The sequence below is a fragment of the Ranitomeya imitator genome, chromosome 5, assembly GCF_032444005.1.
Source record: "Ranitomeya imitator isolate aRanImi1 chromosome 5, aRanImi1.pri, whole genome shotgun sequence".
Classification (NCBI taxonomy): Eukaryota; Metazoa; Chordata; class Amphibia; order Anura; family Dendrobatidae; genus Ranitomeya; species Ranitomeya imitator.
The window spans coordinates 527,244,878-527,269,903 of NC_091286.1; the positions used below are offsets into that span (position 1 = coordinate 527,244,878).

Below are 25,026 nucleotides of genomic sequence, written 5' to 3' on the forward strand. Positions count from 1 at the left end.
AGAACTGGCGCCAGCTTATTGGGCGAACCCATTTCTAGAGATGGATATGGATCCCAGCTCTGGAACCTGCGCCAATCAAACTTGCATATCGTAGCAATATGCCCAAATACCTGACAGTCCTTCCAACAAATGAGATTTTCAACATACCAATCCCTATCTGGAAAGGGGCTTGTTATAATTTCCCTCTCACAGCACACACTTGGGCCATTTTCAGAGGAAGCCAATAAACCGGTGAAGTACCTCCTCACATTGGGAGGTCCAGACTACATGACACCATTTTATAAACTTAAAATTGCAGAAAATTTTTAATAAAATGATTTTTTCTTAAACTATCTTTAAATGTGGTTAGAATATAAACTTAGGAATATATTAGTATATAATGTATATTTATTAATATGCCATGATCTTCAGGTATTGCCACCAGTCCCAGTAGCTTTAGCTGGCATTCCACCCAAGAGAGCATTTTATTTTGTGGTCAGCAGGTGACTTGCTGTATATGAAGGGGACTGGCTGACTGCTCATGTTAGCTGAACCAGCCCCTTTCTCTCTGCAACAGTCTTGATGTTAGAAAAAGAGCAGTAAGGCTACGTTCACATTTGCATTGTGCGCCGCGGCGACGCAACGCACAATGCAAATAAAAACGCACGCAAAAACGCTGCGTTTTGCGACGCATGCATCCTTTTTTTGCCGAAATTTGGACGCAAGAAAAATGCAACTTGTTGCGTTTTCTGCGCCCGACGCGTGCGGCAAAAAAAACGCATGCGTCGCACAACGCATGTCCATGCATCCCCCATGTTATTAAATATAGGGGCGCATGCGTCGCCGCTGCGTCGCCCGACGCAAAACACTAATGTGAACGTAGCCTAAGGCGGCCCTTCATATGCAGCAGTTGTCCTCACATAGGAAACACACTTTATCGTAGACCAGAAGTGGATCTGTCAGGGCTGCTTATGATGATGATCAAGGCACCTTACATAATACTTGTGGCTGAAACACAACAGGACCTCTCCTGTCCAGGATTATTCTCGGGCTGAATTCAGATGTCTTTAGGCCTAGGTCTTGGTACAGGCTGTGATGTCCACACTGACCATGAATCTACTGATCTGAACCCGCCTGAATTTAGCCATAGCAGTTGACAATGCAGCTAGCTCTGAAAGACTTAAGGCCCAGCTTCATCTAGGCCGGTGATCTCCACACCTGTCTTGATGAGGTGAGGGTGGAGTATGAGACTGTTTCATTAAGAGGCGCTTTCCTCTTAATGAATCAGGAGTGTCTGTGTACATCTCACAACAAATCTGCTTGCATAAGATTTCTAGTGTAGCCAACTCCTTCGCTCATGATAGATTTGACAATCGGGGGTCGCCACCTCCTCTCCCACCACAACTCCGACCACTTTGTCACTGTTGGAAGAAAATGGTGGAACCTATAAAAGTTGCTAACTTTTAGGGCATTTTCGAGTTGTCAACTTCTATTTTTCAGAGATTTTTTTTTAAATTCCAGATTGATTACGTAATAGCTTTGCATCTGGTAGCACATTTTTTCCACCGATATCAGCTAAGCACTATTTTAGGATAACTTCTTCATGGAGGATCAACCTTAAGATCCTCACACTATCGCCTTTAGGTACATAACATCATGGGGTGACAGCATATGGAGAGTGTTCAGGAGCTGAGCTCTGATGCAGCTTATGTTTCCTAGCATTAGTGTATAGAAGGAGCAGCGGTGTTACTGTGGTATGCACACTGGATTCCAGTAGACCGCTGCTACGTGACTGTGGGCCACCATGGTAGCCAGGAGGCCAACTGAAGACCACCGTTGCTGTTATCTTGGTACTCCTGTTACATTCAGACTCGGGCTGAGCTTCATTGGGACCTGGATTTCATTATATTCTGCAGTACTGTTGTATTTCACTATGTAGAATAATCAAATGAGGCATAGTTAAGTCCCCTAATGGGACTGAAAAATAAAATTCAATTTTTTTTTATATATTTAATTTTTATCGCCTTGCTCTACCACATTAAAAATAGTAAAAACGCCTATACAAGATTATTTCTGTAACCAAACTGACCTGGAGAATTAGGTTTCCAGGCCACTGCCACTTTACCATAAAATAAATCTTGAGCAAAATCCAAGAAACAATGGTTGAATTTTCAGCATTTTATCAGTCTTGTAATTTTTTTTTTCCTGGCTTCTAGTAGATTGTATGATAAACCAAATGGCGTCATTCAACACTACAACTTTCCTGTTCAGCCTGTAAAAAAAGAAACACACGTAAAATAGGTTGTCAACGTAAAATAAATAAATAAAAAAGTATGACCCTTGGAAAAAGGAGAGGGAGGAAAAAAGGAAAAGTTGCCTGATCTTTTAGGCTATGTGCACACGTTGTGGATTTACTGTGGATCCGCAGCGTTTTTTAACGCGCAGAAATGCTGCAGATCCGCAAGTGACTTACAGTACAATGTAAATCAATGGGAAAAAAATGCTGTGCTAATGGTGCGGAAAATTCCGCACGGAAAAGCTGTGGATTAAAAGTAGCATGTCACTACTTTTTTGCGGATCTGCAGCTTTTTTGTACCCATTCCATTATAGAAATCCGCAGGGGTAAAAAACGCAAAAAATCCGCACCTGCGTTTTCTGCCAAGAGATGCAGAATCTGCACCAAAAAATCCTAAGCCTAATCTGCAACGTGTGCACATAGCCTAAACATACATGAGAACATATTGACTGGTTTTCCTTTTAGAAATGGTGTCACTGAATTGAACAAGATTGAGCCGTACTACCAGTCACATCCAGGAGTGGCGCTGATTTTGATAGAAACAAGACCCTTTATTTCTCTCAATATAAATATATACCATATTTATTAGCCTTAAAGGCATCTTCTCATAGTTTTAAATAGGAGAAATTGCAAAATACTTGTAGAAACAAGTGGATTAGCAATTTACTTATTGTTGTGAACCTGACAGCTAATACGTGCTGCCCAATCTGTGGGCCACATGTAATCGGGCACTGGCTGTGTGATCTCAGCCAGGTGTGTTTTATAGTAAAACAGTGCACAGTTTCCGAGAAAAACATATTTTAGACGCCGCCAACCTCTCCCCACCCAGTGCCCTAGAGTGACAGGTCTCCGGGTGCATATAGGGAGAGATCTCACTCCAGGGCAGCAGTGGCTTGGTCCCTGGTGGCTTTTAAGTATTTTTTCTTTGAAATACTGCTGCTTTTCAGAATCAAACATTTCTGTCTGAGATCATACAGCCAGTGCCTGACACATACTGTCTGTGGAATGGGTTTCCTTTAAAAAAAAAAAAAAAAAAGAATACTCTCCTTCTGAACAGATGGATTTTTAATTTCATTGCTAATGGCTCATTGCCTTGGTGAACGCCCACCACTCCTTTCCAGCAGCTGCAGCCAAACATGTAGTGCTTACAAGCTCTTTGCAATAGCACTTGTAAGGGCTGGCCTGGAGCGCACTTTTAGTTCTTGGGTTAGCGATGCATGGATTCTACTGGACCAAACTGTCAATCTGACCCGGCCACCCACAGCGAGCAGGAAGTTGGGGGGAGCACTGAGCTCCTGAAGAAGAAAGATAAGATGCCCCCTTTTAGTATGACTTTTATGGGAAGACTACATTTTGCATGTGTAATGTTTTCCTCCCATCAGTTGAGCGAGGAAGGTGCTGTTTAGTTTGTATGTTCTCCCCGTGTTTGCGTGGGTTTCCTCCGGGCACTCTCATTTCCTCCCACACTCCAAAGACATACTGATAGGGAATTTAGATTGTGAGCCCCATCGGGGCCAGTGATGATAATGTGTGCAACCTGTAAAGCGCTGTGGAATGTTAACGCTATATAAAGATTATTACTGTATGTTGGTTTAAACTTCTAGATTGTGAGCCCTCGCGGGCAGGGTCCTCTCTCCTCCTGTACCCAGTTGTGACTTGTATTGTTCAAGATTATTGTACTTGTTTTTATTGTGTACTAGATAGTGGCCCGATTCTAACGCATCGAGTATTATAGAATATGCATGCCCACGTAGTATATTGCCCAGCCCACGTAGTAGATTGCCATGTGGGCATCCTATCCCTGTTAAAAAAAAAAAAAAGTTATATGCTCACCTTCCGGAGCCCTCAGATCTAAGCGAAGCGGTTACCGACGCTGAGTCCTCGCACGCTCCGGTCTGAAGAGTGCAGTACGGTGTCGCGAGACTGCTACGTCATCATCTCGCGAGATCGCAGCATGGACTGGTTACCGGAGCGAGGCCTGTTGTGGATCCGAGGGGCCGACAGACGGTGAGTATATAACGATTTTTTATTTTTTTTTATTTTTAACATTAGATCTTTTTACTATTGATGTTGCATAGGCAGCATCAATAGTAAAACGTTGGTCACACGGGGTTAATAGCAGCGTTAACCGAGTGCGTTACACCGCGGCGCAGCACGGTCGGTTGGCCCAGCGCGGTCGGTTAACGCTGCCATTAACCCTGTGTGAGCGGTGACTGGAGGGGGCACTGACTGCGGGGAGAAAGGAGAGACCATGTTGCCGCCGGACTGTGCCCGTCGCTGATTGGTCGCGGCAAAACAGCCACGCCCAATCAGCGACTTGGATTTCCATGATAGACAGAGGCCGCGACCAATGAATATCCGTGACAAACAGAAGGACAGATGGAAAGACGGAAGTGACCCTTAGACAATTATATAAGTAAACCTATAAACAGGGCACCAGAGGTAAAGAGCTCCGCCATAATAAATATAGTAACCCAAAACAAAAATGGACACAATGAGCTAAAATATAACAATTTTATTGAAAAAACCATATATATAAATTTAACAAATGTAGAGAATAAAAACCAAATAACAAGATGCAAAAATGAGATAAAAGAGGCGACACTAGTACCACACAATTATAGACAATTATATAGTAGATACCCCTCCTCACATATAAAGTGCCATGGAATAAATGGCGCTATAATAAATAATAAATGCTCATGGACGGGTAGTGGTGGCACATGTTAGCCCTCAGCTGCCATCAGTTATTGCCACAACCAATATGTGGCCTTCAAGTGCTGCCTGCTGAGGAGCAGTGATCAGATGATGACTATTTGCATGTCGGCAGTAAATCATCTCAGGACCAGAGCCGCTCATTACATTTTATCCTCACTACAAATTTATGGCCTAAAATGATCAGATGCCTGCACACAACCTATACATGTTTGTAAGAACTTGTCCTTTATCCTATAGCATGAAGAGGAAATCTAGTGCTTTGTGTTAGGGTACCGTCACACAGTGGCACTTTTGCCGCTACGACGGTACGATTCGTGACGTTCCAGCGATATCCATACGATATCGCTGTGTCTGACACGCAGCAGCGATCAGGGATCCTGCTGAGAATCGTACGTCGTAGCAGATCGTTTGGAACATTCTTTCGTCGCTGGATCTCCCGCTGTCATCGCTAGATCGGTGTGTGTGACACCGATCTAGCGATGCGTTCGCTTGTAACCAGGGTAAACATCGGGCTACTAAGCGCAGGGCCGCGCTTAGTAACCCGATGTTTACCCTGGTTACCAGCGTAAATGTAAAAAAAAAAAAAAAACAGTACATACTTACATTCCGGTGTCCGTCAGGTCCCTTGCCGTCTGCTTCCCGCACTCACTGACTGCCGGCCGTAAAGTGAAAGCAGAGCACAGCGGTGACGTCGCTGCTGTGCTCTGCTTTCACTTTACGGCCGGCAGTCAGTGAGTGCGGGAAGCAGACGGCAAGGGACAGACACCGGAATGTAAGTATGTACTGTTTGTTTGTTTTTTTACGCTGGTAACCAGGGTAAACATTGGGTTACTAAGCGCGGTCCTGCGCTTAGTAACCCGATGTTTACCCTGGTTACCCGGGGACATCGGCATCGTTGGTCGCTGGAGAGCTGTCTGACAGCTCTCCAGCGACCACACTATGACTTACCAACGATCACGGCCCGGTCGTATCGCTGGTCGTGATCGTTGGTAAATCGTATAGTGTGACGGTACCCTTATGTCTGAATCTAATCATTTCTGCGATTGTAGTCCATTTTGATTAATTTCTTTTGGTTTAAAGCATCTGGTTTAATTTGGAAAATCTTTAAAGCAAATGTCACCATGAAAAGCAGCCCTGAAAAATCTATATATAATTGTCTAAGGGTTTTTCTGTCTGTCTGTCTGTCCTGGAAACCCGCGTCTGATTGGTCGAGGCCGCCAGGCCTCGACCAATCAGCGACTGGCACAGTATGGCGACGATGTCATAAAGGTTGCCTCGACGAATCAGCGACGGGCACAGTCTGCCGCGAATTCGCCTCAACCAATCAGCGACGGGCACAGTATCGGCGTAGATGTCATAATGGTTGCCATGGTGACGATGATGTCATAAAGGTTGCCTCGACCAATCAGCGACGGGCACAGTCTGCCGCGAATTCTGGAATCATCATTGTCCATATACTACGGGGACATGCATATTCTAGAATACCCGATGCGTTAGAATCGGGCCACAATCTAGTATGTAGATAACTGTAGACACAGACTACAGCCATGTCCTTTTTATTTCTGCACTTGCCCTTTCTTCCCACTAGTGAGCCGACGAATAGTCCGTGCTCTACCTTTTAATGTATCATCTGGACTCCTAAGCTCTGAAAACTGTAGCCGGACTCTTGGGGTACGTGCACACGTATAATCCACTGCGGATTTTTCCGCAGAAAGTGACATGCTGCGGAATGTAAACCGCTGCGTTTCCGCACTTTTTTTCCGCAGCATGTGCACAGCGTTTTTTGTTTCCTATAGGTTTACATTGTAATGTAAACTCATGGGAAGCTGCTGCGGATTCGCAGCGTTTTCTGCATCGTGTGCACATACCCTTCCATGCCCCAGAGGCTTGCTTGGCAGCTTACTGCTAGCTGGTGAAATCCTGTAAGGCTACTTTCACACTAGCGCCGGAATCTCCCCGTCGCAATGCGTCGGGCAGAGATTCCGACGCTAGCGTTTAACGCACTGCACAACGGAGGCAGCGGATGCATTTCTCCGGCGCATCCGCTGCCCCATTGTGAGGTGCGGGGAGGTGGGGGCGGAGTTCCGGCCACGCATGCGCGGTCGGAAAAAGCGGTCCGTCAGGAGCAAAAAACGTTACATGTAGCGTTTTTTGCTCCCGACGGTCCGCCAAAGCACGATGCATCCGTCGCACGACGGATGCGACGTGTGGCAATCCGTCGCAATGCGTCGTCAATACAAGTCTATGGGGAAAAACTCATCCTGCAAGCACTTTTGCAGGATGCGTTTTTTCTGTAAAATGACGCATTGTGACGGATTGCAGTTAACGCTAGTGTGAAAGTAGCCCAAGATGTCTTTTCAGCTTTCTGCATAATGTAGAAGCTATGGACTTTTTATTTAGGTGAGATTTACTTGACATAAAATGCCTCCTGTGTGGATCGGGCAAGCTCACCCATTTACTGCTGTAGTGAGAAGGGGAAAAAGGACTTCAACACGCTTCATTCTTTTCTCCAGGCCTAATGTTGGGGGAGAGTCTTGCTGCCCCTTACACATTAAAGCAACCCCAAATATCTGCATTAAATATGGCTATAGCTTTCTAATGTGTAGTCTCCTTACTGAATGTCCTCCATCATGCTACCTCTGCAGGTCAGTGCTGGCTTCTTACCCAGAATATCTGCCCACGGATTGGCAAATGCTGTGGAACGTCTGAACTATACTCCCCTGTTGAAGGACATGGCTTTATCATGGACGCCAGTCCATCATACAGGCATGGTTCAGACTCTCCATAGTGCCAATCTGAATGACAGAGACAGTGGTGGCATATAGTGATTATTCATGTTAGAAACAGTAGGAATATGTACTCATATTTAGGCCCTATACAAAGCCCCAATCCTTACTGAAGAGTCTGCTGGAGTAAGATGTGCCAAATTCATTAAGAGGGTGTGCACTAGTGTGAGAAATATACCCAAGTCGGAGACTGTAGTGCTTTTCTTTTGGTGTAAATTCTGTTAAGCTGTAAACTTTTTTGCTAAATTTCAGATACTATTTTGCCAGTGTTCTGGCAGAAAGAGATGAATTTTGGATCTTGATGTCTGGAATGGAGACACTTTAAAGGGAACCTGTCACCCCGAAAATCGCGGGTGAGGTAATCCCACCGGCATCAGGGGCTTATCTACAGCATTCTGTAATGCTGTAGATAAGCCCCCGATGTTACCTGAAAGATGAGAAAAAGACGTTATATTATACTCACCCAGGGGCGGTCCCGCTGCTGGTCAGGTCGGATGGGCGTCTTCGGTCCGCTGCGGCGCCTCCTATCTTCTTTCCATGACGTCCTCTTCTGATCTTCAGCTCCGGCGCAGGCGTACTTTGCTCTGCCCTCTTGAGGGCAGAGGATAGTACTGCAGTGCGCAGGCGCCGGAAAGGTCAGAGGCCCGGCGCCTGCACACTGCAGTACTTTGTCTGCCCTCAAAAGGGCAGAGCAAAGTACGCCTGCGCCGGAGCCGTGGCTGAAGATCAGAAGAGGACGTCTTGTAATGAAGATAGGAGGCGCCGCAGCGGACCAGAGACACCCATCCGACCTGACCAGCAGCGGGACCGCCCCTGGGTGAGTATAATATAACGTCTTTTTCTCCTCTTTCAGGTAACATCGGGGGCTTATCTACAGCATTACAGAATGCTGCAGATAAGCCCCTGATGCCGGTGGGATTACCTCACCCGCGATTTTCGGGGTGACAGGTTCCCTTTAAGTTATGGACATGTTACTACTATGTAGTGTGAAAGACACACTTCGATATAATTTCGTTGTGGACCACGCTGATTTTGGCATGATCTGCAGTAAATCTGATAACCAAGTTATCAACTTGGCCATAAACCTTAGATGACTGACTACCAGACATTCCGTGGGCCGGTGGCTGCTCCTTCAGATCCCCCGCCTTCCCCATAGCTCAACTCGGCTGAATGTTCATGTGTTTTCATCAGCAGGACATTAGGGCTTATACCCCATAAAAATGTAAGGATTGGGCCTTGAAATGCAACATGCCGAATGGTTCTTAACACACATGTTGAGAAGTACCCTATGCTCACACGGTAGACGCAACTTGTCACTGACGTGAAGATTGCAATGCTGCATGGCAACATTTACTATGATTGCACAACCACTGCAAAAAGCAAACCTGTTTGATCTGTCACATGTGACTTTAAATTCAGTCTGTCACCTCACATTAACCACATGGTCAAATACGAGACTTGGCCATTATAAAAATCATACATTTTGTGTGCATAGTGTTTTGTCGGATACGCAAATGAAGTTGTTGGGCGCACCCTTGGCGTGACCACAAGTGCTCAGTGCAGCATAATGCCCCTCAATTACCATGCTTGGCTAACTATATCTATGAAGATTGACAGCGGTCATGTGACCAAGGTGAGTGCGGATTGAAAATCCAGCCTGTGTCTGTGGGCACTTGGTGTTAATGCTGGAACAAGTGCAGACATTTTGCTCTCTGCTGCTTTCTATATCAGCCTGTCAATCGAATTAGAGGGAGGTGGCAGAGCATAGTAATTAAGGGGAGGGATGGCGCCCTGAGCGCTTGGCCACACCAAGGATGCACTAAACACCATCGTTGGCATATCGCACAATCTGCTTTCTATGCACATAGAAATGGTTGTTACACCAAAAGTATGATTTCTGTAGACAGTCGAATATTTCACAACGTGGTTGGGTTAAATCGTATTGAGGCGACAAACTCCATTTAATTCAGACTGTGCAGTTATACGTACACTGCGTCAGCACACTGCGATTAGTGAATACATGAATTCCACTATTTCTATACATAAATCAAAGTGAGGTACTTGGTGGTTTGATCAAAAAGTGTAAAAGCCAGCCAACCATGCCAAGGTGACCTCAAATGGATGGTTCCTAACTAGTGACTCGCCTCTTCGTGTCCAGACAGGCCTCACATGAAATGGAGAAGAAGCTTGGCATGTAATGAAACCTTTTTGGGAAACATGAGCAGCATGTTTGCGATTTGCTTACAGGGATTGTCTGGTCCAAATCGATAAGTCTGCAGTCACTCTGTGTGACTGCAGACTTATGAATACCCCCAGTGCATGCACTGCGTTGCTGAGATTTGCATGTTTCTGACGGGGGACCAGAGGGTATATGTGAGTTATACATACTCTGGCCAGCCGCATCACTAGGCTAGGCGCGGCCTCACTCATTAAAAGTATATGGAGCGAGGCAACACCCTCTAATTGGGCTCTGGCACATACATACCTTCTGGTTCCTTCTCTGAAACTGGTGAATCCCTGAACTCATTAGTCTGCAGTCACAGTGACTTACTGAATTGTACGTGGCAACCCCTTTAAGAACAAAGTCGCAGCTGTAGAACACGGATTTTGATTTTTTTTTTTTTTTTTGGATTCGCGTCACTTTGTAGTCGTAGCTCAAATTATTAGAGAAAATGTCCAAGAAAAAACCAAATCAGTTACAGTTCACTCAAAAGGTGCAAATGAAACAATGAAATGGGTGCAAAGGTAAGTCCCTATTAGAACCAGAGAAAAAAGGGGCAAGGACAATGGTGAATTGGGGCTATAACCTTTAGGGTATGTGCACACGTCCGGATTTTTAGCGTTTCTTTTTGCGGAATTTCGCTATAAAAACGCTATAAATACGGTAAAAAAACGCTAACATTATGCATCCTATCTTTTAGAATGCATTCCGCATTTTTTGTGCACATGTTAGCGTTTTTTTCCGCAAAAAAAACGCATTCCGCAAAAAGAACGGACATGCTCATTCTTTTTGCGGATTTTTTGCGGATTCCATGTCAAAAAGGACATTCCGGAAAAAAAATCCGCAAAAAATCCTCGCAAAAAATGCGCAAATTCTGCGAGAAATCCGCACGAAAAAAGACGCGGATTTCTGGCAGAATTCTCAGGATTTTGTCAGGAAAAAAACCTGACGTGTGCACATACCCTTAACCTAAAATAGTGCCTCTCCTGACCTCAGCTGTAGGAACTGCAATGTTTTCTTGACTATGGAATGGAAATGGGCAGAGAAACTATGACCAGACATGTTTGGTTGTAGCATGTTGGAACCTTTTTGTTTTGGCAGGTATTTGTCAGCCATTTGTATTGCTTTCGCCGTCACGCTTCTCATTTAGCACCGCAGAGAGACCGTGTGCATCTGGGAGTTGGTGCACGGCTATGGTGACGCTAGAACCACGGTACCTGGGGAGTTTTTATAAACTCATTCCCTATTTGCACTTTAAAGGGCAATTTCTGATGTTTGGTCACCCATACACGTCACCTGTCGTTGTGTAGACCTGTGGGTGACAACACTTGGCGCCCTTAGTCCTGTGCACTCATCCACCTGTTACTAGACAACAGCAAAAACATGTTTGGTCAGTGCCAAGTAAATTCCCATGAAAGCCTCAAGGGGCGACCTACGAACAGCTCCATGGGGAAGTACAGCACCCTTGAGCTACATCTATGTGAATTACCTCTGCAAAATACATTTTTTTTTTCCTTAAATCTCATGCACTGAAAAACCCAGTGAAATTTTTGTAACGGGCCTTGAACGCGGAGAAACGTGGCCGTATAGGGTTATTCCTTTCTCCAATATGCAGCAGGTGTAATAATAATGTATTAGAGAGATGAGGCACTCACTAAGTTGAGAAAAAATGTCACAAGTCCTTTGTTCCTCACCACGGGACATGGACAACAAATCTGACGTGCAGGTTATGGAGGCATGCGCGGGGAGGGAGGACTATGACCGCTTCGCCTGCAGACACTTCAACGACCTGGGCCCGTGAACGGCTGTAGTCCTCTCTCTCCCCGCGCATGCCTCCATAACCTGCACGTCAGATTTGTTGTTCATGTCCCGTGGTGAGGAATAAAGGACTTGTGATTTTATTTTTTTTTTCGACTTGGTGCGTGCCGTATCTTTCAAATACATGTTGTTTTTCTAGTCTGAGCACCGTACACCTCAAACATAGATCTATCATCTTCCCGTGTGAATTATATACTCCACTAGTGCTGTTCGTTTTTTTTTCCTCTATTTAAGAAGTAAATATTAGCAAATACTTCCAATTAGAAATGTAGTGTTTTTCTGATTCGCCATGTATTTCCTTATGTGCAAACATTGCAAGGACCTCTAGGTATCCATGGTTACGACCACAGACATGGTGACAGCTAGTGGTTGTAGCTAGTAGCTCAAGATCGGACAACCCCATTAAAGAGTAATTAGTTTCATTTAATAAAACACATGGAAATAAGCAATTTTTTTTAATATTGCTCCAAAAACTTGCTTTTTTTTTTTCTCTGCCAAATTGGATTCATTATCAGAATGATCAAATTCTGAGGTAAAATCTGTATTCGGTGAAGTCTGTCCTGTTACTGAGCTGAGACAGGTGCTACTGATTAGTCTCTGCACATGAGGGGGAGGAGCTCTCTCTGGCTCCTCCCATCTACATAGAATCTCATCAGTAGCAGCTGACATCTCCTATTTCAGTAATGGGACAGTCGCTCTTCACTTATACAGATTTTATCTCAGAATTGAGAAGTTTGATCATGACCAATTTTGGCAGAATAAAAAAAAAATCTCTAAGATGCATTACAAAGTTACCTATTTTCACGTGCAACATTGATTTATGAAATGTGTGGTTTTAAGTTTCTGCAAAACGGAGGCAGCAATTAAAACACTGAAGTGGCGGTGCACCCTTGGTGTGGCTGAAGCTTCTTGCATCATTCCAGCCAATGGATTTGCTTGTCCTGCCTCCCTCATTGGTGATTGACAGCTCGGGCTTGGCTGGAGCAAACAATGTCTGCAGAGAAAGCACAGGCAATCCCCAATGAGGGAGGCGGGACATGCAAATCTAGTGGGCAGAGCGGTGCACGGAGCTGCTCAGTCACACCAAGGGTGCACACAGCCTGATGGCATGTTTCTGCAGATTAGGTCATAGGCTGTAGCACCAACACATTCCGCAGCCCTTTTCCAGAGGGGACATTTCTAACTGTCCCATAGAACATGCATTCATTGTCCCACTTTTGCCTCCCTAGATTTCATCATGGACAAGAGTGAAATGGTACAGAAGGCTAAGCTGGCTGAGCAGGCCGAGCGCTACGACGACATGGCTGCTGCCATGAAAGCTGTGACTGAGCAGGGAGGCGAGCTCTCGAACGAGGAGAGGAACCTGCTATCTGTTGCCTACAAAAATGTTGTAGGTGCCCGCCGGTCCTCTTGGCGAGTGGTCTCCAGCATCGAGACGAAGACTGAAGGAAATGATAAAAAGCAGCAGATGGCACGTGAATATCGTGAGAAGATTGAGGCTGAGCTGACAGAGATCTGCACAGATGTTTTGGTAATGGCACAGCTATGATAATAAAAGGAATGTGTGATGGATATCATTTAGGGATAGATATTAGTACATAGATAATTACACATGTATTTTTTTTTTAATATGGCTTTATACTTTAAACTTTCAAAACCCTTCCTTGCTGACTGCCATATTGGAGTCACACTTCTCCTGTATAGGCCATACAGCAAGGTGTGTGCACTGTATGGTAGCTGAAATGTATAGGACTCAATTGTCAGGTTTTTTTTTTTTTTTTTCAGATGCAATGAAGTACAACCCTTTTACCCAGACACAAGGGTACAGCCATGTAGGGCCTTATCTGGTGGTATAATGTCACTATATGGGCCAGGTATTAGGAGCAACGGTCCATAGACATTGAATAGAGTGGCAGGGGATACAGACTTGACCATTCAGACGTCTGTTTTTGGACTTTTTGTTCCTCACATTATTTGGGCCTCACTACTAATCTTGTATCAATAGGATTTCTTTTTCTTTAATATGAACTGAAGTCCAGAAAGTTACTATAGTAAATGCTGCATATACACAGATGTGCAATGTTCAGGTCAGCCAAACCTCTGTCTATCTAATGTGTTTTATGTTAAGCCTGTGCTGTGGAAAGATAAAAGAACTGTGCATATTGTATTTCAACATGCCCGATCCTTTATCGAGGGAGATACGCCACCACCATTTGTCCTGGGGCTTTTTCTGCTTTTCCAAACACATGCTTGCATAGCCATATAATGTGTATGGGGGTTTTGGGAAGAGTAGTCGTCAGCCGAGTGTCCGTCTACAGCTCCTGGATAACTGTCCCATTTTTAGTAGCAGGTGATGTTGGACACCAAAGTGTAAATGGAGAAGGATAATGTTTTGTGATGTTTTCATAATGTCAATTAGAGTAGAATCTCACATTAATGTGCTATTAATGCTAAAGTTCCTAAATCTGTATGTTGTTGGATTTTACTTGCCTTAAGCTGGACATACGCCTGCCCTAACTCGCTGTAGACAGGCTGTGTGTATTTCAGATGGGGAGTGTATCATTGCAGGCACGTCTTTGGGGCAAAGGCTACAGATATCACTGGCACAATGTAAGGGAACCCTTACACCTTATCATGTCGGGTTTTGGCCTACACAGCTATAGATTTCTCTATTTTGCAGATACATGATGCCATAATGTAAGTGAATGTGGCCATGCTGCGTCCCATTGCGCACTGTTAGCAGCCCACCCATCCAGTGCTGTGAGCGGCCAGCTGCCTGAGGTTACTCAGCAGTGGTCCATGTGCGTCCGTCCACATCACTTCTGAATGAGCTGAGAAATGACTCACTACAGTTTCTGATTCCCTATAAATGACACGAGCGTTGAATTTACCCGATTCTAGTGTCCCAGCACACGAGTGGTTAATCTGTGCATATTTTGGTTGCTATAGAAATACTTGTTCTCTGCATCTTTTAATAGCATTTTGCTTGCGATTGGTTGCACTTGGCATTAAGGTAGAAGTAGTGTGAATCCACAGCGGGGCCATTTCTCTCATTCCCAGTGATGTCGTATCTAAATATAGTCCATTGTGCATCCTCCTAATTCATAACTCACCTCTGACTGCTACTAGGGGCTTTATGCAGCAGCTCTATCTGATCCTGCAGGGGATCCCTCCCTCATACTTCGGAGAGAACTGCCTCTTATTTTTAAGCTACAAATAGTGCAACATCCTGGCCTAATTTTTCCCTGTTGTAATTCAGCAACTCCAAAGAATCCACACCAGTTCCAAAACAGTTACACCATTTTTTTTTTTATTGAAAACTTCTCCTACTTTGGTTCCCTGACAGTGCTGCATTGGCCTTTGTACCCATGGGATGAGACCTATCGGGAGGCTGAGTGTACTGAGGTTTCTTCTCCCGCTCCACTATGGTTAGGCTGAGTGTACTGAGGTTTCTTCTCCCGCTCCACTATGGTTAAGCTGAGTAACATAGTAACATAGTTAGTAAGGCCGAAAAGACCTTTGTCCATTCCATCATAATAATTCCCCAGATTTACGTCCTTCTACACAACCTAATAATTGTATGATACAATATTGTTCTGCTCCAGGAAGACATCCAGGCCTCTCTTGAACCCCTCGACTGAGTTCGCCATCACCACCTCCTCAGGCAAGCAATTCAGTAAAGAATCCTCTTCTATGTTGGTGGAAAAACCTTCTCTCCTCCAGACGCAAAGAATGTACTGAGGTTTCTTCTCCCGCTCCACTATGGTTAGGCTGAGTGTACTGAGGTTACTTCTCCCGCTCCACTATGGTTAGGCTGAGTGTACTGAGGTTACTTCTCCCGCTCCACTATGGTTAGGCTGAGTGTACTGAGGTTACTTCTCCCGCTCCACTATGGTTAGGCTGAGTGTACTGAGGTTACTTCTCCCGCTCCACTATGGTTAGGCTGAGTGTACTGAGGTTACTTCTCCCGCTCCACTATGGTTAGGCTGAGTGTACTGAGGTTACTTCTCCCGCTCCACTATGGTTAGGCTGAGTGTACTGAGGTTACTTCTCCCGCTCCACTATGGTTAGGCTGAGTGTACGGAGGTTACTTCTCCCGCTCCACTATGGTTAGGCTGAGTGTACTGAGGTTTCTTCGAAACTCCTAGGTTTTATGGTATATTTTAACTTCCACCATTTTTTTTTTTAATTGCACCGTTGGAGTGGTGCTTTACATGTAATTCCCCTATCTCATACTCGCATTCATCGTGTTCCAGCATCATACCTACTGGTTTCCGGAGAAATGTAACCTGTCGGCAGCTTCAGTGTTTCATGGAGTGTGCCGGAGGTCAGATTTCAATACCTCTCTAAAAGATTCTCATACTGGCTCCTACTTGCATTGAGCGATTGTGACATAACTTGTAACTTCTGACTAGTGACCAGAAGGTGAGTGTAAGAACAGGGAGAGAGGGCTTGCCTTGCATTTAAAGAGCCACTCCAGCGCTGGAAAAAAAACAAGCAGCAATTCTGCTTTGTGAACCTACCCTTATGGTACTATATATCATCCATTATGGAAATAAACATGGGCCTCTTCTTTTTTTTTTTTTTTTTTTTTTTTTTTCTTCTCTCTATGGAAATGCCAAGTTACTGTCTCCTTTATTGGTTTGCAGATTAGATGTTTGTAACATGTCCTACAGGAGTCTTAAATGCATCTTGTATGGGCCAGAGTATGGAGACTAGTACTCATTGTGGCACTGTGTGATATCCGGTACCGCAATATACTTCATTCTTGTGTAGACACAAGGTATATAATGTAATCCAGTGCACCATGACTGCTTTATTGTAGCCTCTATACAATGCTGCAACAAATTGTCATATACTGCCTTATCTAAAACCAGTAACATCAGCATTGTGTCTATGCAGCTTGTGTTTTTAATTACCGCAGAGCCACTTACTGGAGGTGCAATGCTATTGCAGTTCATAAAATGTTAACCCAATGAATCGTTTTATTGTATTGTTTCCTTCTTTTCTTTAGTTTAGGTAGTTTTAACTTTAATTTGAAGGTGCCTATTCTGCATTTAATGAGGATATTATTGACTGTTCTTTCTTTCTGCAGGACCTGCTGGATAAGCATCTGATTGCAAATGCAACTCCACCAGAAAGCAAGGTTTTCTATCTGAAAATGAAAGGGGATTATTACCGATACCTTTCAGAAGTAGCCAGCGGAGATCAGAAACAAGGTGAGGTGCTGGAGTAGCTTGTCGTTCAGCATATGTTCAACCGCAGTTGACAAATTTTGTAAGTAAAGGCTTCCTACAGTAAGTCATATGGCTGACTAATGTTATCCAGGTTGCCCTATTCCTCCACTAGCTATGCCTTCCCAGGTTCACGCTGGCTCACTTACTTATTTTTTTAACCCTGTGCTTGACACAACAGACACAACATGATCAGAGCTTGATACTTGATGTATATTCGGCAGAGATTTTGCCCTGTGCAAAGCAAGGGGTTAAGTCCACAGTGAATGTATGACACCATACAAATTGACATTCTTTACATTTACGACCTGCAAATTCTGTGTTTGGATGAGATTTGCTAAAAATTAGATCTCCTTTTGTGCATATTACTCTGTCGCCTCATTGGGGGACACAGGACCATGGGTGTTATGCTGCTGTCCACTAGGAGGCGACACTATGCATAATCTGAAAAAGATTAACTGTGGCTCCTCCTCTGCAGTATACACCCCTGGACGGTGTCGAGCTTCTCCAGTTTTTGCTTAGTGTCGCATAGGAGGCACACCTAAGATTTTTTACTGTTTTTTTCCGACGGATTACAGATGAAGAAAAGTGGGTCTCCTGTGAGACTCCCAGCATGGCTCCTTCCTCGGCCCCCTATTACGGGGTGCCCGGTTGAAGTCGAGATGGCTTTTTTCCCTATGTCGCTCCTTCCCCAGTCCCTCGGGTGCTGGTTCGAAGTCGAGAACCCCCCTCCTTCCCCAATTCCTTTTGGTTTCTGGGTTGAGGTCGAGGTTGGGATGAAGCCCCCTGAAGGTCATAGCAGCACCCTCCCTAATCCCCCTCTGGGGGCATTAGGTTGAGACGCCTCAGGTAGGGCCTGCTCAGGCAGCACTCTGCAGTTCCCAGCAATAGGCCAGCACACTGTGCCTGCATCCAGGGACCCAAGCCTAGCTGAGGGCTCCTATCGGGGCTGGGGGGAGTGCAGGCAGGCATGGCACAATAGAGACACAGGGCTCCCTGCGCCCCTGTCTCTGCGGCAGCACCAGCTCTATACTGCCTCAGGGAGACCCCTCCACAGGGCCCCCCTTCCGCTTATAGCCCCACCGCTATCCCGCCTTTAAATCCGGCGGGGTCCGGTTCAGATCCGACCCCCCCCCTCCCGGACTTCCGCGCCGGCCTGGAGCCTTTCTGGGCATCAGGCATCTAATTTAGGCCGCAGCTTTGGCCTAGCTGAAGCTGCCACCTCCTCTCCGCCCCCCGGCCCACCCCCGGATGACAAATGACACTGTACAGTGTCAGAGGGGGCGGATCGAGACAGAAAGGGTGCGTTTTTACAGCTGGGTTGTTTTCCTCTGCTGTGAATCCATATTCCCTATAAGGCTCCCCTATACGCTCCTCTGCATAGCTATCCCTGTAAGGTGCTCTGCATAGCCAGCCCTTTTGCACTCTGTGCACTATGCTGGGCTCAAGGTCCAAGAGAACCAGGCAGGACTGCTATTATGCATTCTGCACAGCCTGCGGGACCGCTCTCCCCAGTAGTAGCATGTACCCACACTGCCAGGACTGCACTCAGACTACTGTGTCAAAGCCCCAAAAAGCCCCTGCCAATGCTTCGGTGCCTAATGCCACGCCGGAATGGGTCACTCAGATGTCGCAATCTGACGCAGTCTATAGACAACCTAACCTCCACATTGCTTCAGGCTCTGCAGAGTCATGCCTCGGCTATGACCGCTACCCAGCAAAGGGAGAGCTTGACTCAGGGACAGGACGACCCTGGCACATCCATGTCTAGGTCAGGACGCAAGCGGACCCACAGGTCATGTTCATCTGCGTCATCCCATAGCACACGGTCACCCCCCTTCTAGGGAGAGACACCATAGTTCTAGGTCATCTAGACCGTCCCCTTCCAGTGGCAGACAATTCAGATCTCCGCAATCCCCGACCAGAGAAGGCTTCTACCCCAGCTCACCCAGCAGGGGACGCCTCAGTGATACACTGGACTCGGAAGGCATCTGTGACTCCGACTCTGACAAGGAAACGGAGGGGTCCCTGATCCCAGTCCCTCCTAGCAATACAGCGCTATTTGAGTACTTAATCTCTTCCATCCATCGGGTGCTGGACATTTCTGATCTGCCACCAGAGGCCCCAGAACGCAAGATTTCCTTCGAAGGACCTCCGAAGCCACCTAAGGTTTTCTCTAACCACCCAGAGTTTAAGGCAATCCTTAAAAAGCAGCTCTCATGAGAGAAAATTCGCTAATCGCAAATATCTGGAGGCAAGGTACCCCTTCCCACAGAAGGATACCAAGGAATGGACAGACCCACCCAAAGTGGACTCCCCAGTCTCTAAACTAGCAGCACAGACCCTCCTTTCACTACCAGATAACTCAACCCTCAGGGATGCAGCTGACTGGCAGGTAGAACGCATAGCTCGTTCAATTTTCGAGGCTGCAGAGGCATCCCTGGCTCTTGCGTTCACTTCAGTTTGGGCTGCCAAGGCCATTCTGGCCTGGGCCAAAAATTTACAAGCTGGCCTCCAAGCATCCGCTCCTGAGCTGTCGGACCAAGCGGTTCAAATAGCAGTCGTAGCAGATTACATGCTTCATGCAGCTCTGGATTCAGCAAGGGGTGTAGCGGGGATAGCATCAAACACAATCACAATTCGGCATATCCTCTGGCTGCGGGAATGGAAAGCGGACGCAGCCTGAAATAAGTCCCTCACGCATCTCCCCTACCTCAGTGGGCGACTTTTTGGTGAACAGTTGGACACGATGATATCAAATGCCACCGGGTGTAAGAGTACCTCTCTTCCCCAACTGAAACCTAAACGCACTTACAAGAAGCGTAACCAAACTCTATTCCGATCCTTTTGGAATTCTTCGGTCTGGTCCGTCTCGCGTCCAGCACAAAATCGTAACTGTTCCCCACGCAGGGACTACTCACGGTCGACGCAAAGGTCGGACAAGACCTGGCAGTCAAAAGCAGCCCAGTCTAAGCCAAGAAGAAAAAAAATCTCACTTTCTCCTAATCATGACTCACGGACTCCGGAAGACACCACACCCGTAGGCGGCCGACTTTTGCTCTTTCATCAAGTCTGGCTGCCTATTACAGAAGACAGGTGGGTCAGGGAACTAGTGTCTTCCGGATACAAGATAGAGTTCACCTCCAACCCACTGCACCGATTCTTCCTCTCTGTCCCCCAAAAACCACCAGCCAAGCTCATGCCTTCTGATAAGCGGTCTCCTCGCTTTTTCCAAGCAGGAGTCATAGTACCGGTCCCCAAGGCCGAGCGCTTCCGAGGGTTCTACTCCAACCTATTCGTAGTCCCCAAGAAAGGAGGCAGTGTGCGGCCCGTATTGGACCTAAAACAACTCAACAAATATGTACGGGTCCGTCACTTCTGCATGGAGTCTCTTAGGTCCATCATTGCGTCCATGGAGAAGGGAGAATATCTTGCCTCCATAGACATACAAGACGCATACTTGCATATACCGATTGCACCTGCCCATCAGAGGTTTCTCAGGTTCGCAATCGACCAGGACCACTACCAGTTCGTGGTTCTCCTGTTCGGACTCGCCACAGCTCCCAGAGTATTTACCAAAGTCATGGCAGCCACCATGGACATCCTGCACTCCAGAGGCATAGTAGTCGTTCCATACTTGGACGATCTACTCATCAAGGCACCCACCTTCAAGGACTGCGAGCTCAGCATCTCCATTACAATTGACACTGAGTCGCATGGGCTGGTTAGTCTACTTACAAAAGTCATCACCAACCCAGAGTCAGTCTCTGACCTTCCTGGGAATGCTATTCAACACCTCCAGGGGTCTAGTGCTCCTTTCCAAGGACAAGGCACTGGCTCTCTGCCTAGGAGTTCGCACTCTCCTCTGCAAACCCCCTCGATCTCTCCGGTTTGCCATGATTCCTCGGCAGGATGGGGGCAGCAATAGAATCCGTCCCATTTGCCCAGTTTCGCCTCAGGCCTCCAACCAGCCATCCTCAAGTCCTGGGACAAAAACCCTTTCTCTCTCGACAGGGAGTTTCGGCTAACTTTGTCAACCAAGAGGTCCCTGCACTGGTGGCTCAAGCCAACCTCGCTAGCAAAGGGGAAATCCTTTCTCACAGGTCAATGGAAGGTTCTGACCACCGATGCGAGCCTGACAGGTTGGGGTGCAGTGCACCTACACCACAGGGCACAAGGTAAGTGGTCCCCAGTGGAAGCGACAATGCCCATCAACCTCCTGGAAATTTGTGCCATCCTCCTGGCATTGAGGGCCTTTTCATCACTTACTGGCAGCCTCTCACATCAGAATACAGTCGGACAATGCCACGGCTGTGGCATATGTAAATCACCAAGGGGGGACCCGCAGTACCCAGGCGATGCGAGAAGTGTCACATATCCTCCACTGGACAGAGGACACGGGGTCGGTTCTCTCGGCGGTCCACATTCCAGGTGTGGACAACTGGGAAGCAGGCTTCCTCAGCCGACAAGGAATAGACTCGGGAGAGTCGTCTCTCCATCCCGAAATTTTTCGCCAGATTTGCCATCGCTGGGGGACCCCGGATGTGGACCTAATGACATCCCACTTCAATGCCAAGGTCTCCAACTTCATGGCCAGAACACACGATCCGCGGTCGCTCGGAGCAGACGCTCTGGTTCAGGACTGGACCCAGTTCCAGCTTCTGTACATTTTTCCACCTCTCCCCCTGATATCCAGGGTGGTGAGGCAGATCAAGCAAGAGGGAGTTCCAACCATTCTAATCGCACCGGACTGGCCCAGACGTACATGGTACGCCGACATCGTACAACTTATAGTAGACGCCCTCTGGCGTCCCCCGACCTCCCCGATCTTCTATCACAAGGCCCGTTCTACCACCAGAACTCGGGGGCGCTCAATTTGACGGCGTGGCCCTTGAGACCTGGGTTCTAACCCTGGCAGGGCTCTCGCTGGACGTCACTGGAACCATGGTCGGGGCACGGAAGCCAGCCTCTGCCAAGATCTATTACCATACCTGGAAAGCTTTCTTTACCTGGTGCGAATCTCATGGCCAGACTCCACTCCCTTATTCCTTACCCAAAGTACTTGGTTTTCTCCAATCGGGTCTGGAGGCCAGGCTGTCCCTGGGCTTGCTTAAGACCCAGGTGTCAGCCCTCTCAGTGCTTTTTTTTTTTTTCAAAGGCGCATTTCTACCAAGCCGCAAGTAAGGACTTTTCTTCAGGGGATTTCCCGATTAGTTCCCCCCTACAGACGACCACTAGAAACGTGGGACCTCAACCTGGTCCTGACAGCATTGCAGGAACCACCCTTTGTACCCCTTATGGAGGTCCCGCTCCGCCTTCTATCCCAGAAGGTGGTTTTCCTGGTGGCAATCACCTCGCTATGCAGGGTGTGTAAACTGACGGCACTCTCCTGCAGACGGCCCTTCTTGGTGAAAGACCAGGACAAGGTATTTCTCCGTACGGTCCCATCCTTCCTTCCGAAGGTTGTGTCCCAGTTCCACCTCAATGAGGAAATTTCACTGCCATCCTTTTGTCTGGTCCCGGTTCATAGTGGAGAAGGCTCTGCATACGCTTGACCTTGTCAGGGCATTGCGTATGTGTCTAGGACTGCATCCTTCCGGAGGTCTGATTCTCTTTTCCTTCTTCCGGAAGACGGCCTCAAGGGTCTGCCAGTTTCCAAAGCTACCCTTGCCAGGTGGATCAAATCCACCATACAAGACGCCTATCGCCTTAAGAATTCTTCTCTTCCAGCCGGTATTACGGCACACTCTACGCGAGCGGTAGGGGCCTCCTGGGCCATTCGGCACAACAAGTGTGTAAGGCGGCCACTTGGACTAGCCTACACATGTTTACTAAACACTACAGGGTTCATACCCAGTCCTCAGCGGACGCGAGCCTGGATAGATGTGTTCTGCAGGCGGCTGTGCCCCAAGTGTAGGGGCCTGTCTGCACAATATTCGTCCATTGCTTCCCACCCAGGAACTGTTTTCGGACGTCCCATGGTCCTGTGTCCCCAAGGAGGCAAGGAGGTAAAGGAGATTTTTGTGTACTCACCGTAAAATCTTTCTCTTGGCCTCTAATTGGGGGACACCGCTCCCACCCTGTTGCCCTTCTGGGCCGTTGTTACTGTCGAGTTCTCATATTGTTTGCTTGAGCTCGTACATAGTTGCCTTCTTATAGGCATGCCTATGTTGTTCATGTTACATTCCTCCTACTGCTTCTGCACAAAACTGGAGAAGGCTGACGCCGTCCAGGGGTGTATACTGCAGAGGAGGAGCCACGGTTAATCTTTTTCAGATTATGCATAGTGTTGCCTCTTAGTGGACAGCAGCATAACACCCATGGTCCTGTGTCCCCCAATTAGAGGCTAAGAGAAAGATTTTACGGTGAGTACACAAAAATCTCCTTTTTCTGCACCCAAATCCAGCTGGAATATTAGAAACCCATCGGCCTTGAGACCACCTCCTTATACAGAGAAAACAAAGATCCTCCAAATGAAAATATGTAAAAATTCATTAATCTTTATTTGGTTATCATTGTAAGTTAAAAAAGCATATTAAGTGACCTGAAACAAAAGATGACAACACATGCTATACAAAAACACTTTGCAAAAAAAAAAAATTTGTAAAAATCTTCCTCAGAAGGGGTGCACAGAATAAGGCCTGACTGCGGTCACTGCCACTCACTCAGAAAGGGTTTACAAATCTCTAGTGTTTTAACAGGTAATGGGGCAGACAAAAGGGATAGTTTTGTTATTCTCTGCAATCCTAGTGGCAGCTTTAGATAAAGGGTCCCTTATGGTGGGTTTACGATGCCAATCAACATTCACCAATCGGTAATTGCATACTGATCCAAGGTAGTTTTAATTTTTTTTTTTTTTTTTGTCACTGATGCAGACTGTGCAATCTGATAAATCATTCATAACATCATTCTCATTGGCACAGATTCTGTTTACACAGATGTGCTGCCGCGGAGGGTGATCTTTTGCACAGCACAAAAAATCATTTCATCCTTCGAGTGTTTTTCCTTTTTTTTTTACTTTTTATTGAAAAATTCCACAGAATAAGGTAACCAACATATGACAATGTAGTATAAAGTAAAAATAATCTGTATGATCACCATTCACGTTGACAAATATAACATTGCACTTTCCATAATAAAGTAAACAAATGAAACATAACATTCAGCACAATATACTCTACCAGGCACTGCACCTCCTAACCAACAGATTCTTTATGAAAGTTTTAAACCCGTACCAGGTCAGATTATAATAGACGCACATTACTAAGTCTACCTAAATCATCACTTTCATGGTCCGGAAGGGATATACATCAGGGACTGTATTGCGACATCGAGGAGACCATAGCATTAGGAGCCAAGTGCGTCAAGGGTGATCACACCACCTTTCCCAAATCCTACGGAACTTTTGGGGACATCCTGTTTGAGTGTTTTACTTGTTCGTTAGGTGATCAGCAGCCCGTTTATCGTGAAAGGAGTGTTCCTAGGAGCGCTTGTTCATGATGATCTTGCAGCTTAACTTGATTGTCAGGAATACCCATTGAAATTAACTCCAGTATCCTATCTCCAAGATCCTATCTCGGTATGCAGTAGGTGTAATAATATTAGCAAACCCCTCTAATTAGAAATATAGTATAGTTCTTCTAATTTGCTGTCTCTTGCCCCATGTTCAGGGCTTTTCAATAGCTTAGGATTCAGTGGTTACGACCACTATCAGCTAACTGTGATATTGGTGGTTGTGACCATGGATACCTAAGCTACTGCAGTGTCCTGCACATGTGGTAAGTGATATATCAAATCAAAAGAATTATACTACATTTGAAATTGGAGGCATTTGTTGTTTTTTTTATTGGGATAGGATCTTGGTGGTGGGAACACCCCTATATTGGTAGAAATTAAGACACTAAACTAACATAGTAACATAGTAACATAGTTAGTAAGGCCGAAAAAAGACATTTGTCCATCCAGTTCAGCCTA

General features: G+C 46.3%; 1 protein-coding gene across 2 annotated transcripts in view; it reads left to right on the top strand.

The window, feature by feature from the left end:
- YWHAB (tyrosine 3-monooxygenase/tryptophan 5-monooxygenase activation protein beta) overlaps nt 1–25,026 on the top strand; it is a 33,199-nt gene that overhangs the window by 1,263 nt on the left and 6,910 nt on the right. For both annotated transcript variants that reach the window (XM_069727573.1, XM_069727574.1), the window contains exons 2-3: nt 13,048–13,349; nt 16,914–17,037. In XM_069727573.1, coding sequence (XP_069583674.1) covers nt 13,056–13,349; nt 16,914–17,037 — 418 coding nt within the window. In that variant the 5' untranslated portion in view covers nt 13,048–13,055. The remainder of the gene's footprint in view (nt 1–13,047; nt 13,350–16,913; nt 17,038–25,026) is intronic.